General features: G+C 47.8%; 1 protein-coding gene and 1 long non-coding RNA gene across 2 annotated transcripts; both read left to right on the top strand.

Moving 5' to 3' along the window:
• Positions 1 to 558: 558 nt before the first annotated feature.
• On the top strand, positions 559 to 6,437 carry LOC118247254 (uncharacterized). The gene is made up of 3 exons (XR_004778322.2): positions 559 to 863; positions 961 to 1,030; positions 4,723 to 6,437. It is a non-coding gene; the product is annotated as an uncharacterized LOC118247254 (long non-coding RNA).
• Positions 6,438 to 8,982: 2,545 nt separating this feature from the next.
• CLDN16 (claudin 16) lies at positions 8,983 to 15,825 on the top strand. The gene is made up of 5 exons (XM_035544978.1): positions 8,983 to 9,126; positions 13,541 to 13,643; positions 13,894 to 14,058; positions 15,158 to 15,349; positions 15,686 to 15,825. Exons 1-5 carry the CDS (start codon positions 8,983 to 8,985, stop codon positions 15,823 to 15,825), a joined length of 744 nt encoding a protein of 247 aa, XP_035400871.1.
• The last annotated feature ends 160 nt before the right edge of the window (positions 15,826 to 15,985 follow it).

Genomic DNA, 15,985 nt, shown 5'->3' with positions numbered 1-15,985 from the left:
GAAATTGGATTTGAAATGGGCTGCATGAATTATTCCTTTTCAAATTCTGAGGGTCAGAAACAGCTCAAACCACCCAGTGTTTGGTCAGCAGACACGACCTGGAATTTCTAATCTGCTAGAGATAAACCAAGCTAATAATCAACCCTCTCCCTGCAGTCATTCAAACATTTGTGTTTCCTCACTGGCTATAATAAAGCTGCAGTTTTGGGAGTAGTTTCACTCTGCTCTTCACATGATTGATTTCATCTGGCTCTGGTTAAAATGTGCTTATATGCCACGTACTGAGGTTGCAGGAGGCTGGAGGCTCTTTGATCGCTGGCTTCTCCTCCAAACCACCCTCCGGTGAGGACTCTGGATGGGATCGTGCCTGTTCCCCATCTTCTTGGTTTTCACCTGTTGCCATTGTTTTTCCTCCTCTCCTGAATCAGCAGCCCACAAATGACCACAAGGCCTGAGAATGTTCCTCAGAAAGCCCCAAAACACTGAAATCATTCCCATCTGTAAACAAGTGGTTTTGGCATGTATAAAGCTGCATCGTGTCTGTCATTACCCGCAGTGCTCAGCTCGCAGGGCTTGTCTGTGCAAGGCAGCAAGCTGCTGAGACACAAACGTGGTCCTGCACCCGGCCACTCATCTGTTGTTTTCCAAAGTGATACTAGAAGCTCTGATAAAGACTCCATGGCATGAAACCTATCCCATGGAGGCCAAGAGATTTGACCCATACGGTAGGATTTGTCTTGTTTTGGATTTTTCTATTTTAGGATTGTTCTTTTGCTGGACGTTCTGTACCAGAGGCCAGAGAGAAAACAAAAGTTGGACATGGTCAAATTCATGGAAAAAATGAGCTTCACAGTACTTGAGAGGTAAGGGTGGGAAAAGCAGGGAGTTATTAAACTGGCTTCTGTGCGCTGTTAATAGAAGGCAGCTCTATGCCACATCACCAAAAAATGTCTTTCTCAGATTGTGTGGAACCCTAATCATGGTGTCAGATGGTGGGACAAGTGTGGTGGACCATCCAGGGTCTCAATAGGTAAGTGACAGGTGGAAAGTTTGCCTTGTTGGAAGGATCAACCAATAAAAATGTGTCTGTTTTCTGCCTCAGTGGGAAAAAGTGTGCCAAAAGGTGCAAGTGGAGCACAGCAGCTTCTGGTGTTGCAGTTCTGGAGCAAGGGAGGGGAGTAACCTGCGTGAGTGAGACCCAGAGAGGGAGAGAGAGGCATATCCATGCATTGCAAGTGTCATACTCAGGGCATGAGTGCCTGAGATGTGCACCAAGGTCCAAACAAAATAAAATTCATCCCTGGTACCTTCATATCCACAGAAGAGTTTTCTAAGAGCAGTTCAGAAAACATCTCTGAGGTCCTTCTGGGAATGGGCTCTGTAAAGATCTAACCCTTGTCATCCAGCCATCCTCCTTGCTCTCACCATGTTCATGATGCCTGCAGGGTCCCAGTTCTGATACACCAGGAACCAGTTACAGCAGAGACACCCTTTCTACCTATATCTCCCCAAGTCTCCACCAGAGGCTCAGTGATACCTGTGCTCATGTATGAGCTTGATGGCTGAGCTATGGAATGAATTTCCTGAAACTGCCACATGAAGAATCTGATCACCTTCATGATCACCACTGAAAAATTTTCCTCGTTGCTCATGTGGCTCTTCCTGAAATCAGATGTAGGAAGGAGGAGGAACTGGAATGGAAGAAAGGTATAAGAAGCAGACAGAAGGAGGCAGAAGAGAAGATGCCTAACTCAGACGCCTAATGAGATCTGAATGCCGCTGCAGGAACGGCTGTTAAGCCAAGGTTGGAGACAAAGTCCTCACCATGAAGCCAGAATTACCGCCATTGATGTTGCTCACCCAGCAGAGTACCTGTGAGTGTGGTTTCGGGGCAACTTTCATGTCAAGGAACAGCCCAAGCTGTAGTCAGCATTTTAGAGATTGCTCAAAGATTCCCATCCCAATGTATGTCTATGTCTCACCTCTTTGTGCCTGGACCACATCCTCTTTCCACTTCCTCAGCCTTTATGACAAGTCAAATAACTAACGCTGGGAAGATAAAGTAATCCAGGGCCCTTCCTAGAAAGGCTGTGCCATGAACTGCTGCAGGGGTTGTAGATCAGACTGTTCAAGCTGTTCATGTGCAACATAAAGGCTAGGGCATGAGTTTTCAGGTCTCTTTGGATTTCTGAACTCAGCCAATTTCACATATTGCTGGGAATTCCTCTGGGGATCCATCAGACCTAACACATTTGGGATGTGTTTGGATATTGGAATGATTCAAGGTACACAGATTACAGTGCAGTAGAAAATCTTATGAGAGGCTGGGACTGGTGAACAATTGCTCAGCATCCTCACAGTTATGCTCAACCTGCACAACCATCCTCCAACAAGTTGTTGCTTCTGCAAAAAATGAGCAGAACATTAGGATGGGATTTGTAAGTCCCGACATTCAATACGCTTCAGTCCCTCACTGAAATCAGAGCCAGGTATTTCTGAAGCACTCAACAGCTGCCGCTATGGCACAAATGGCTGGATTTTCCAGCAGGGAGCAGGGTCAAACCTGCAGAAATATTTAAACATATCCGGTTATTCTAGTGCCCACATGAGAATGAAACACTTGAAAATCCTTCGCTAAGTGTACACACCTGCCTGGGAAGCAGCATGTGCGTGCCCAGGTGTGCAAGGAGGAGGAAAGAAGGAGCGTCTCGCCTGGACTTGGTGACACACCTGTCCTGCTGTCCCTGTCGTTAGGACTGGGAGAGCACATTGGCAACTCGGGGTCATATTTCAGTGCCTCGAGGGAGTTGAAAGCCCCAGCTACCTGGCTGCAGGCCAGAGGCTGTAGGTGTGTTCCTCACAGCTTTGCCTCTCTTTGTTCACGAAATCCCTTCCAAGGCCTGTGCACACCAGAGGTTTGGGGCCTGCGGCCTGTGCGGTTGACGAAGGCCTGAATGAAGCATGAGTAGAAGCAAGGCCGAGAAACTCCTCATGGCTGGTGTCCTGCACCAGTTCCTCAGTGAAAACGAGGACCTTGCCTAGGCTGCATGAAAAGGGCCTTGAGAGTGTAGCCTGGGGACTGCTGCTGATGTGAGTTTGAAGCAGCGGGACAGCCCGTGTGACCTGTGGAGGCAGGGGCCCAGCAGGGCTCCCAGGTGTGACACATGAAGTGAGAGGAGCCTGAGTACCTGGGAGAACAGGAGAGGGATGGGAGCAATGCCCAGTGAATGGGCAGGTTGGTCCAGGCCCCTGTTAGGAAAGAAAAGTGAATGCCCTCCTCATTTATTTGGGATGCATGTAGGATGCAAGGAGTGGGCAGTCTGCCTTGGGAGAGCTTAGATGAGAAGCAGCACATCTGCAATCAAGAAGAGAAAGGGAACCAAGCCCTGCCTGGACAGCCAGCTCTGCGGTACAACAGGAACAGAAGAGGAGAAAGAGGAAAAGAGCATGCCATGGTGTCCTCTCTGAGTGCATGGAGACATTCCAATGCAGAGGAGAGGCCTGGGTGAGAGAGAGAAGAGGAGAGAAGGCCCCTGCAGACACTCTCTATCTAAATGCCTTGGCCAAGATGAGCTCCAGAGGCTGGAGTCACCACTGCCATCTCCTATCCCAGGGCTGGGAGTGCAGCTCTGCCCCTGTGGCGCCCATTCCTCAGGGAATTTCCATCAAGGACTAGCCTGTCCTCCCCGTCCTCCATGCCCTCGCTGCTCCCTCCCAGCCTGCAGAAGGGCTCTGCTCCCGGGAGCTGGCAGAGGGTGCTAGGCCAAGTGTGAGCCACCAGGGGCTCTGCTCAAATTGTCGGCTCGGCAGCACAGGCAGGGGTTTTTCTGCCCTGTCCCCTCCCGTGCAGGGACAGGGCTGGAGACAGGGCACAAGATGCTCTGGCTCTGATCCACAGCACAGGAGCTGCCAGGATGCACCAAAAACTTGTGGTGATGATTGACAGAGGAAAGGGTGCCTCTGGTGAGGGGGCAGGCGAGTCCCCAGGGTGTCTGCAGGTGGCTCTCCTCCCTCGCCAGAGCCCACTGTGATGGGCAGACCTGGGGTCGCTGCTTCATCTGCTCTGAGCAGTGTTGGATGCGCAGCAGGGATGCTTGGTGTTAAACAAAGGGACAGAAAACAGGTAGCAAAGGACCGGTGCCAGGCAGGTCAGCAGGCACTGACCCACACTCATCCAGTCAGCTCCAAAACCTTTCCCGTGCTCATGGGCTGTGAATCACAGCCACAACCGTTTTCTCCCAAGCCTTAACTCGTTCCCTTCTTGCTTTTCTGTAGCAGATCAAACATCCTGAAGCCAAGCCATCTCTAACTGAGCAGTCCCTTTTATCCCCCCTCAGTGAGTCTCCTGGAGGGTCTTTTATCATTCTCTGATAAGAAGGTCAGCTGAATAGGAGCGGAGGGGGGTACTGTGGCCTGGAGCGGATGCTTCTTGTGCAGTGAGTCACCGGAGGGGCTGGGCTGCAGCAGGGAGCACGGCAGGGCAAGAGGCACGCACACAGCACCCCTCGGTGCCGCGGACGTGAGCCCTGTTCCTGAGAAGCAGAAGCCGGAGAACAAGCACAATGCAAACTCCTTCTGTGGAACGAATTCTCTTCCTTGGCTTTTCTCTGAAACTGTGAAAAGAGCATAAATCTGCTCCCTTCTCTCTGTGTCCTTCCAATATGATTGCAATTAGTGGCACGGACCTTGTGCTTCACTTGCATTTTATCACTTTTGCATCAGGGTGCGGGAGAGTTCAGACTCACGCTGGGAAACCTGTGCTCGGAAGAGGATGACGAAGACACAGGGAAGTGGCAGGGCATCAACAACCCCCAGGGTGCCTGGGGACAAGGGCTATTCACGGGAACTAGTGACATGCCGAGAGAAGGTGTGGCTGATCCACTGCCCTGCTCCTCTGTCCATACACGCCTGCGCGAACCTGGTATGCAGCGACGGCACTGTGTGTTCTCGGTGGCTGCTTTCAGGAACCCGGAGCTGCTGTCATGCATGTTTTGGCGGATAAGGATCTCACCACTCCCATGCAGAGAGTGCAGCCACCGTGCTTCAGGAGGAGCAGGGCTGTGACTCCTCGCTCTCGATCTAAGTCACTTGCTTAGTCACTGCCTCAGTTTCCCCGCTCTAAAATGGGGTTAGTAATACATCCCTGAGATCATGTGTTTGTCAGCTGTGGATTTACTATACAGCTATAAAAGAAAATGTATCTTACTGAAGCGAGATTACAAGGCGTATCAGAGCCTGAAAAGTCTATATTGAAATGTTTGTTTTATTATTTGTTGCATTGTAGTAACTGAAAATACTGTTTTAAAGGAGTGTATGCAGGCATCATATCTACATGTGTATTACTCATACACACACAAATGTGCACAGTTTTTACTTATCTTTAAGCCCAACTCTAATAGAAAATGCATTTGTTTTTCTACTTTCATTTAATCCTATACATTGCCCGCTTGAAAAGCAGCAGGTTGCTCAGAAATTTTACTGCCCTCCGTGGGGTTACCCAGCTAACTCCAAGCTGGCTCCCAGGGCTCTGTGACCACATGAGCACAGCAGGACAGGTATGTTGCAGCTGACACACACTGCCCAGATATCTCCATCACCTCTGGCTCCCATGCTGTGCCTGTCTGAGAAGCCCCTGGCCCTGAACATGACCATTGCACCACTGACGGTGTGCTTGCTTGCAATTAGATCTGTATTTCATGTATTGATGTGCAGCATCGGAGCATCCCTCTTGCTCAAGGCCCTCTGCTACACTGTGTGTTAGATAACGTGGCAGCAAAGACAGGACACACTTTTTCCTGCTCATGGGACTGCAGCCTCGCTGTGGTGTTGTTGCAAGAATGATTTTGTGGTTGTGCGACTGAAAACCAGCTATGATCCTCCCAAGCATGGCAGTAGTATCTATCACTCTCTGTAAGTACATCCATAACAGAAATGAGACCATAATGGCTTGCCTTTGACAGGGAGCACAGACCGCCTTGTATTAATGGAGTAATAAAAGCAGTCGACCTGGAATGCACTCATCTCATTGCTAGGAGCATGTAGACCAGGTGATAAGGCTGTTGTTGCCTTAGGGAAGTTGTGCTGCATTGATGCCACGCAGTTTAAAAGCCCTACAAAACCAAGCTCTGATAATTATTAGGACACCCCAATGCTTTTGTTAGTGTCAAAATACTGCAAATGTTAGATTAGCTGACAGAAAAAGATACAGTTTGTGTATATACTGCAGCCTACAGATCCATTTGAAAGCTATACTGAATCATGTCAGCCTGGTTTTAGGCTATACAAAGACATCTTGGGATATTTTGAGTGAGCTGATTTCCAAAGATGAGGGGACATCTGTCATGCTAAGCTAGGAACACATTTTATAATGAGAAACTGCTACAGACTTTGCTTCATGAAGATGTGGATTTGTTTTAAATAAAGACGATTATATATTTATCCTGTCGATTTCTATTGTATAAGAATACTGCATTCTTTCTAATAACTCCAGCACTTTCCATGGTACTGTTTAGAGAGATGAGCCTAATGAAGGAGCAGATACTGTGCTGGTCTCTCTGTCAGGTGAAAATCACAGACCATCGTATTGCACGCTCTGGAGCACTCTTACACTAGGGAAAACTGGAGCATCTTGACCTGCTCTGCCACCAGAGCCAGGATGTTCCTGAGCCCTGAGCAAGATGCAAATGGCTGGTGTGAGGCCACTTCACATCCTTCGTCCTTCGGTGACTCATGGCCAGGGAAGCACTGGCATCCTGCTCTAGGAAGGGTCATTCACATGCCCTGCCCTACAGGAAGGGGACACAGGCAGAGATGATGGAGCTGGGACAGCAACACGAATCACTGGACATGAGGAAAATAAACAAGATGTTGTCAGAGCTATGGAGAGAGGGAACAAGCCACTGGCAGCCCTGCACCTGAACACGCTGCCTACAGCTCTTCGTGGAGTTTGCTCCTTGGGCTGACAGGCACAGACAATTGGTGTGCTAAGCCAGAAGAATTGAGTGTGATGGGCTCATGACAAAAACTCTACTCTGGCTGTTAGTTTTATTTTCATTTATTTATTTATTTATTTACTCTGAGTTCAGGACAGAGTGAGAAGGTAGGGAGATACACATGGCCATAATACATTCTTTGGTTAGTCCAAGCTCTGCTACTCTCAAGCTCTGCACTTGTCTTCTCTAAGGATTCAGTTCTGTTTGTGGGAAGGCTCACTCCAATTTTCCAGGTCTTTTCTGAACACACCACACCACTTTTTCTGAGTTACTACTAATAACAGTTAGCCACAGTACCTTACTCTGAAAACTGGTGCAGCCACAGGTTAATTAACATAGAAGAAGGCAGGTACAGGAAGGTTATGCATATTGTCAGCACCTGTCTCATGTCAATGCAATCTATATACATGTGGCTAATGAAAGTCATTACCCTTTATGAGGCGTGTGGCCAATGCCATGTCCCTGTGGGTCAGAACTGTTGAAAACAATAGCTTGCCCTTGTTATAGAAAGTTATAAAGTGAAGATCATGGTATTTTTTTGCCTTATATAGGCACTTGGAAGCAAGAAAGTTCAGCAGAAATCTTCATACCCACGTAACCATGTCAAGAGATGAATCTGGCAGAAGGAAGAAAAGTTCCTTGGTGGTCAGCTTCTGAGAATGGAATTGGAAAACACAGAGCAGGGAAGGCAAAGCAGCACAGAGTCCTACAGACCCTGCCTTTTTGACTTGGGCATTTTGTTCTTTATCCGGTGTTTCCCAGAAGCACGTACTGAGGACTTCTGCAGTGTGTCCTCTGAAGCACAGAGTGATCCTGGGGTCGAGGCAAAAAGTTAACTCTGACAGTAAAACTGCCTCGTGAGGTTATGAGAGGAATTCTGCAGGTTATATACTACTGTAACAACAAACTTGTTATTGCTATTATTTTTGGAGGGAACTCTTGTAGAAGAGAAAGCAAGCTTCGAACAGCTCTGTAAAAGTACAAACTGGCTCCATCTTCAGGTGGCAGATGAGGTGACAGACATGCTCGGGTTGGGAAAGCAGATTGCAAGCAGAGCAAGAATCTGCTCCTCAGCCCTGCACTGAAGACTTGCTCACTAAAAGTAAATCTCCACTCTTTTACAGCTTCTATTTCAAAAAATAAAGATTATTGAGTATGTGATGGTTCTGTGCATATGGACCTTTGGGGCAGAAGGAATTACTAGTCCTTTTCCCCCTTGGTTTTCCTGGAAGGTGGCCCTTCAGCCTAGCTTGAAAAGGTCAAGATTCCCATGTGTGATCTGCAGTAAGGCCACGAACAAACTGATGACCAGGGCATGAGAAGTATGTAGGTTTGGCTTAAATGCAGAATAAATAGCTCCATATCTGAGCTGGGATGGTTGGTGGTGGTTCTTGGTGTTGGCGCTGACGGCCCACGACTGCTACCCTTTTCCTTCCCTTCCTGCATCAAACTAGATCATCAGGGTGCCTGAGCCCAACAGGGTAACCAAAGGGCCTGGGATCTTCACCTGTACACGCTATAGTTTCTCAGTACTAAGGCATGAACTAGTGTGGAGGAATAAATATTAATGTGCTGCATGCATGTGTGTACATGGATGCTCTTGTGTGTGACGCCTAGAGGTGCTCAAAACCTCTGCCCTGAACAACGATCTTTGACTCTTTTACAAAATCCCTACTTTGCCAACCCCTGTGTTGATACCTTTTCCTTCCCTTGGAGGCCCAGGACTCCAGCTATGTGTGTGTCACTTCTGCACAGTCCCGTTTCCCTTCAGCCAGGCACGACAAGAGCTCCAGCCGTGCGGGGCTGATTGGCTGCAGCAGCTCCACGTTCGGCGTGGGCTCCCTCCTCCTGTCCCTGCTGCAGCTCTGCTTTTGCAGAAGTCAGGAGTTCCCATTGTTCATGGCCACTGGAAAGGGCAGCGGCGACCTGGACATGAAGGCTCTGCTTCTGTTCCAGCTTTAAGAAAAAAGACACGGGCACTGTTTTTCTCATGCCGCTGGATGTGCTACAGCCTTCTGGGATGAGGTTTTTCCTCCAGTATGCTGGCTGTTTTTTTGCTTTTTTCTCTACTGGGTTTTTGATAGCATCTACCTGGACAGACTGCTGGATGGTGAATGCTGATGATTCCCTGGAGGTAAGATCTTTTGGAGGACCTGATCTCCAAATCAAATGTGTCCTAGGGAGAGCATGGCATCATTGCTCCACTCTCATTTACATTTCCTCCGTTGGGCTGGATGAAAGTGGATGAAAATGAAACAAATGACTCTGGCAAGAGCAGGAGAAAAGTGGTCATTTTGTGTAATTCTCTCTGCCAGGCTCTGCTCTCAGGAAAAGTCTAGAGGCTCCAGATTTAAATGTGCATGAACAGGAGCATGTTACCCAGCATCTCCAGCCTGCACAGATATTTTGGAGATGTTTCTAGTTCTGTAGGTCAGACTTCTTGGTGAAGAAGTCCAACATGTACATCTGTGCTCTGCAAGCATTTTTCTTAACAGCCATTGAGCTCTAGGGCTAGCAGAAATGTATGGGGACCATGGGGACCGCTGTCAGATCCAGCACTCAAAAATATTTTCTTGAACTTGTGCAGATATTAGCACTTTCATGTTAGAGAAAGGTTTTGGCAGAAGTAAACTGCAAGAAACAAAGGGGCAAAATGGCACATACATGTAAACTGTGCCGCAGACTCCAGACCCCAAACCATCCCTATTTCTCCAGGACTCAGTACTGTAGTTTTCTTCCCTGAGCAGGCAGCATTTTCTGCATGTTGAAGGGCTACAGGGCCACAGCATGGAAATCTGCTCTCTGGAAAACTGGGTGCTTTGTGCTGAGAAAGTGAAACAGCTCCCAGGACAGAGAGTTTGGCTGAGTATATCAGGAGGAAACTTTCTATCTGCAGGCTAGCACAGGAAACCAGAGGAGCTCCTCTGCATTCAGTGACGGTAATGCGATGTTCAGCTGTTTGAAGGAAGCACAGCTGAAAGGGCATAACAGGCTCAAGGCTGCTGACTTGAGAGGAATTGCCAGTGAACCCCAGCAGGAAAAAGAGTGTGGACCCACTGGTGCTGGCTGGGTTATTGCTCTTCATTTATCATCCTAATTTGGGAGTTATTTTAGATTAATTTCAGGAAACCGTGTGAATCATTTGGGATCAGCTGAGGATATCAGTATGCTCAGAAAAGCCAAATGGATCCCAAATTAGGCATCATTTCCAAGCAAAACGGAGGAGGGATACCCAATCCTGAATAAAGTGAGTCCGGGAAAGAACAGAGCCTGATACCCCAAGGCTGTGTAACCTTGTCTTCTTGGCACAAAGGCACCTGTGCTGGGCTGTCCCTAAGTGCTCCATTAACACCCAGTGTGGTTATTAGCAGCCACCACTCTCACATTCCTGCTCTGAGTGTGAATACTAAATACTGGAGCAAAGTGCCCCCAGCCTTAATACCTGACCAAATGACCTCCCTAATGGCTCTAATGACTCATTGCCTCTTGCAATATGGGAATGCAGGGAAACCGTCCATGGCCAGAAAGGCCTGGAGTGCACAATAACTCCTCTTTTCAGCTAGGAAAAGGCTTATTCAGACAACTTTCGACTTCAGGAGAAAGCACCTCCATCCTCCTGCACGGAAATCCCCCTTGCCTTTGACCTTGGCCTCCAACATCTCATCTCCACTGCAGGGCTCAGGATCCAGCAAGATGCAGCAGCACAGAGCTGGGCCCAAGATCTTGCACTCACTGCGAGCATCAAGGCAAGCCTGGGTCAAGTTTTGCAGTGGTTTGTACGGGAAAAAGCCATGAGCTGCTTCCCAGCGAGCACTGTTGTGTACACTCAGTCCCTCCCTGTTGTAGACGGATTAAAAGTATCACCACCACTGTTAGACGCTGCCTGGTTCACTCTTGTGCTAGGCTCATCATCACTGTGTGCTGGCACCTTTTACAGTGCGGTAAAACACTGTGACTAATGTCTCTCACATGTTTGTCTTCTGTGCTTTCCCCAGAAGGGTAAGCGTGTGCTTGTTCTGTCATTTTTTTATATTAGAATTATTTTAGTAGTAATTATACATCATGCATAGCATATGATTATATATATTACAGTCATTATGCAGTTTATGTTTTACATGCATACTTGTATTAGGGAAAGCAGGTCGTGGTGATGCGTTTCATAATCAGAGTGGGAGATGAGGAGTTTTGGCTGGGATGTGCAGCTCCTTGGGGAGTCCTTGGCTGGGCCTGGGGAAGCTGGAGCAGATTTGCTATGAGAAGAAAGAGGCAATGGGGTGCTACCAAAATGGTGCATGGCTCTGGCCATGGGATGACAGCATCAGTGCCGTGTCCCCATAATGGCCCCAGGTGGCCCTGACCCCTCTGTTTGCAGCAGCAAGTTTCCACGTGCCATGTGTGTGCCTGCCCAAAGGCAGATGCCCAAGGCTAGCTCAGGAGCAGACTAACAACCATGAGGACAAACAGCACACAAAGCAGAGGGGAGAAAGGGACGGCCAAGGAAGTTAAGAAACTGATAACAAATTCTGGAATAGTTTGGCCATGGCTCAGGCCAGCCACAGGTCCCCCCTCCGACATCTGCTCCCATCACTCCTGCATCACGCAATGAAACTTTTATCCCTGGCTGTGCATGTGCTGCAGAGTTCCTTGGTTTTTCCCATTGTCTGTGCTAGCAAGAGTAGGTGACAGGTGGCACATTCCAAGAATAAAAAAAAACATTCATCATAATTTTTTTTCCAGTTTGGGAAGGGGGTAGGTTCAGAAGCTAGATCATGATGAATTTTTTACCTCTAAGACCTGCCTCTGTTTTACTTGGAAGCAAATGAAGCCTGGAATGTTGTTAGCCTCTTTATAAATAATTTAGATGAGGATGCTGCCTGTAAGATTTAAAAAACAATACTAATGTGAGCAAGTGAGGAAGTACATGAGAGTAGTAGCTGAATATAGAGTAGTATGAATAAGCCTACGGAGATTTGAGATGAATGTGAAATGGTATAAACACAAGTGGTACAAAATACAGTTTAATAAAAATATGTTAATTTCAAGCACAGCCCAAATGCTGATGAATTAAGACCGAAGAGGGGGTGCAGCTGTATTGAGGGCCACAGTAAAAGCTTACGCCTATGCAAATTGTTTAACTTGAAACTGTTCTCTTGAAAAATAAGAATCAATGAAAACGTTTTTTTTTTGTCTGCATTGCTCGTCATTTTGTGATATTTTTCATTTAGCTTGCCCCCAAATTCTGAGAAATTGTATGTAGTTTTCATCTTCACAAAACAAAACATGTAGATTATTTTCATTAAAACTTGAATAACAACTTTTTGCCAGCCTGAAATAGTGAATCATTTTTAGTCACCTTTAATCCACCGTGCAGTATCACGGAGAGCTTGTACAATTTGTACACTGTGCTGTGAAGAAAGTACTGTGGCTGGCTACAGGTTTCAATACATCACGGATTAGACTTTATTAAGCAGCTGAGATGTGTTATTATCTGCTTTGCGATTTACAAAGCATAGGAAAAATGAATTTACATCACCCAAACCAGCATGGTTCCTGTCCCCTTTGTGAGACCCATTCACCCCAAATTTCTCTTTCCACTAGCAGCAGCAGGGTGCCCCTGGCAGCAGCGGGGGCAGGCTGGAGCCCAAAGCTGCACCCACATTATCTCCGCTCCTTTTATGAGCAATCTCAGGAATGTTTTAGAGGCGTTCGTTGCCGTATTTGCATTGGTAATGAAAATGCCTCCCATATTAAAGCGATTTATGAAAGGCTGGGCTGGGAATGCTATCTAAGGCTTCGGCAGGACAGAAAGGATGAGCCATGATGCTACTGCAAGGTCTGCGAAGTCTGGATGTCTTGGCGATGAGTGGCCAGGTGCATGCGGTCCCACAGCCAGCAGCGCAGTGGGAGCCCCAGGGCCAGGATCAGCACCAGCTGCCCCTGCTTTTCCAGACGGTGTTCAGGGCTGAGTCACTTGGGGCAGCCCTTCAGAAACATCTGGGAAGGGGCTCACCTCTTGCTCTGCAGCAAAACACTCCCATATTGCGCTGGGGCCAGCTCTCCTGGTGTGAGGCTTGTCCCCATGAGTCACGAGCGGCTCCGTCCTCCTGAGCCTTCTCTGCAGGAAGGTGGTGGAAAGAGAGTGTGATGGCAAACTCATAGGTTGTCTGGTCCACAGCCCTGCCCAGCTCAGCCTGGGCAAGCAGCTGGCAAGGAGACAGCAAACCTGCTCTTGGTTACCTCCAACCAGCTACCCCCAGCTTCTCCCAGAAATTCCCTTCAGAATTTTTATCCTTCCCAAAATGATGGTTTTGTGCCCCAATGTCTCATCTGAATCTCTTTCATTCTAATTTAAAATCATGAGCAGGGACACAGAAAACCTTGCCCTTTCTCCCCATCCTGCCCCTTTTCCAGTTCTTCATACTTAACAAGTCCAGCTAGCCATTGACATAACTGGACCAGGGTTCCTGCTGAACTGCCTAGCTGCCCATTTGCTGCATTGGTGGGTATAGTAATTTATGGTCTTTTTTTTTTCTCCTCTTAACCTGTAGGTGAGTACAAAATGCCGTGGCCTGTGGTGGGAATGTGTCACAAATGCTTTTGATGGGATCCAAACTTGTGATGAGTACGACTCCATCTTCGCTGAGCACCCTGGTACGTAAGAGATAAAGGTACTTCCATGAGCAGTGGGGAGACCTGAGTGAAGAACAGGGAGACAAAAAGAGCAGATAATTTGGTGTACCAATGTATTGCAGCCATATTTCTTTTCTCAGTTGGGTATTACTCCCAGGGGAAGCTGGAGAAAGCTTCACTCCAGGAAAAAATGTTCCCACAGGGCCTGACCCCATTACCCACCCACATGGCCATTCCTCACGCACTAGAACGATCTGCTTCTGTTCTGCAGTGAAGCTGGTGCTGACCCGAGCCATGATGATCACAGCAGATATCCTGGCAGGATTTGGATTTCTCTTCCTTGTCCTGGGACTGGATTGTGTGAAATTCCTTCCGGATGAGCCACTCATCAAGCTGCGCATCTGCCAGGTGTCTGGAGTTACCTTGCTCATCGCAGGTATTCCTCCACATCACCCCTGCCCTGCACGACACCCTTTAGCAAAAGGGGGAAGCTTTAAAGCCTTCCCTTATTTGGGGACAGGAGTTGGTGATTTTCTAGAGGGTAAACACAGGGGAAGGATGTTTATTTGTTTTTTTTTGTGCAATATGGCTTCCACTATTCACCACCTGCCCCTAGCAGCAAATAGCTGAGTTTATCTGCTTTCATTTCATTTATTGGCCAGATGCCTTGGCTGCTGTGTTGACTGACTTCCATTTACTGCTGGTTTGCCGTGAGGAACTCAGTGTTGTTGATAGGGCAAAGAGGCAGAATCGCTGAAGGACTAGAAATGCCCTGGCACCCTTGTTTGGTTCTTTGCTCTGCCACAGATTGTGTGACCTTGGGCAAGTCACTTAGCCCCAAATCTCTGCAGTTGGTTTGTAATAAAAGGATAATAGCACAGCTCTCCTTCCCAGGTGATAAATACCTGGCTGACCTAGGTGCTTTGCTGTTACAGCCAGTGGGAGGTTTTTAAATACAAAAATAAATAGACAGCTGACTAGGTACCAAATCATTTCATTTGACTTTTTGCCAATATTAACCATCTACCTCTACTTCAGCATCTGCAGATTTAACATGCAACTCACCCCAGCTACTGGGAGCACATGTACTTTGGGAGTACTTTGGGAGGTTCTTCATCCTCCATGTACCTCCCAAAGTTGACTGTTAAAGTTCAGAAAGTCAAAGGAGATTAGAAAATAAAAATCTCAAAGCAACTTTACAACAAGCTGATAAAATGAGAAAGGAGAAGCTTTATGCCTTTTAATGCAAAACACTGAGTGCTACCAACTGGAGCTAATGGTGACTGTGGCCACAAGGTGCAAACACTGCCTGAAAGGGCTCAGGTTGACATCAGTAGGGACAAGGTAAATCAGCCAAAGTGACTGGGCTGAGACAGAGCAGGGGCCAAAACTTCATGTCCAAGGAAGTTCTTCCCATCCTAAAGTCTGCTCCAGAAGAGAGCAGGCTGTAGCTCAAAATTTTGTGTTTGTGGTCTCTTTGAGATCACTGTGGCCTGTGTGGGAGCTCCATGTGGCACCTCCCTCCTGTCCTGCAGGTCTCCCAGGCATTACTGGCTCGGTGTGGTACGCCGTTGACGTCTATGTGGAGCGCTCCTCTCTGGTCTTCCACAATGTGTTTCTGGGCATCCAGTACAAGTTTGGCTGGTCCTGCTGGCTCGGCATGGCGGGGTCACTTGGCTGTTTCTTGTCCGGGGCCCTGCTCACCTGCTGCATGTACCTCTTCAGAGGTGAGGAGCTCTTTTAGGGCTGAAACGCACCTAAGAGACAGAGATGTTTCTCAGGGCCTGCTATAGGCACATGGCATTGGGAATGTCCTTCAGGCATGTCCTTCAGGATGGTTGCTCATCCCCAGTTGCAGCATCTTCAGCTGTAAAATGGGAATAGTGCTATTTCAGCAGCACTATAAAGCACATCAAGGGCTTTGGGTGGGAGCTGAGGTGTAAGTATGACATAGAATGTGTTATTACATCATATCTTTGAGTGCTTCTTTCTCTGTATTTCGAGGCCTTACAAGCTGAAAGTCACCAAGCACTCGTTAGCAGATCCTATTTCTCTCCTCACAGAGACCAGCTCTGGAAGGCTTCACTCTGCTTACTGCTTGAGGAAAGGCTATTCCTCAGCTGGGACAATTGTAACCAACGTGCACTTGCCATCCTCACAGACAGCCACTGCCAAGATGTATGCCATAGACACGAGAGTGTGAGGAGGAGGCAAACACACCAGAAGGAGCTCCACTCCAGTGGGTTGTGCAGGGACCTGAGCTCCTGTGGTTGTGGCATAGAAGAAAAGTTGAATTTTGAGGATGTACTGTGTGTTACAATATTTGCATTATGAGAACTTCACAAAAATTTCCTTCAAGAAAG

Source organism: Cygnus atratus, chromosome 9, assembly GCF_013377495.2.
Source record: "Cygnus atratus isolate AKBS03 ecotype Queensland, Australia chromosome 9, CAtr_DNAZoo_HiC_assembly, whole genome shotgun sequence".
In the NCBI taxonomy this organism is placed as follows: domain Eukaryota; kingdom Metazoa; phylum Chordata; class Aves; order Anseriformes; family Anatidae; genus Cygnus; species Cygnus atratus.
This window is presented reverse-complemented; position numbering and strand designations above follow the sequence as displayed.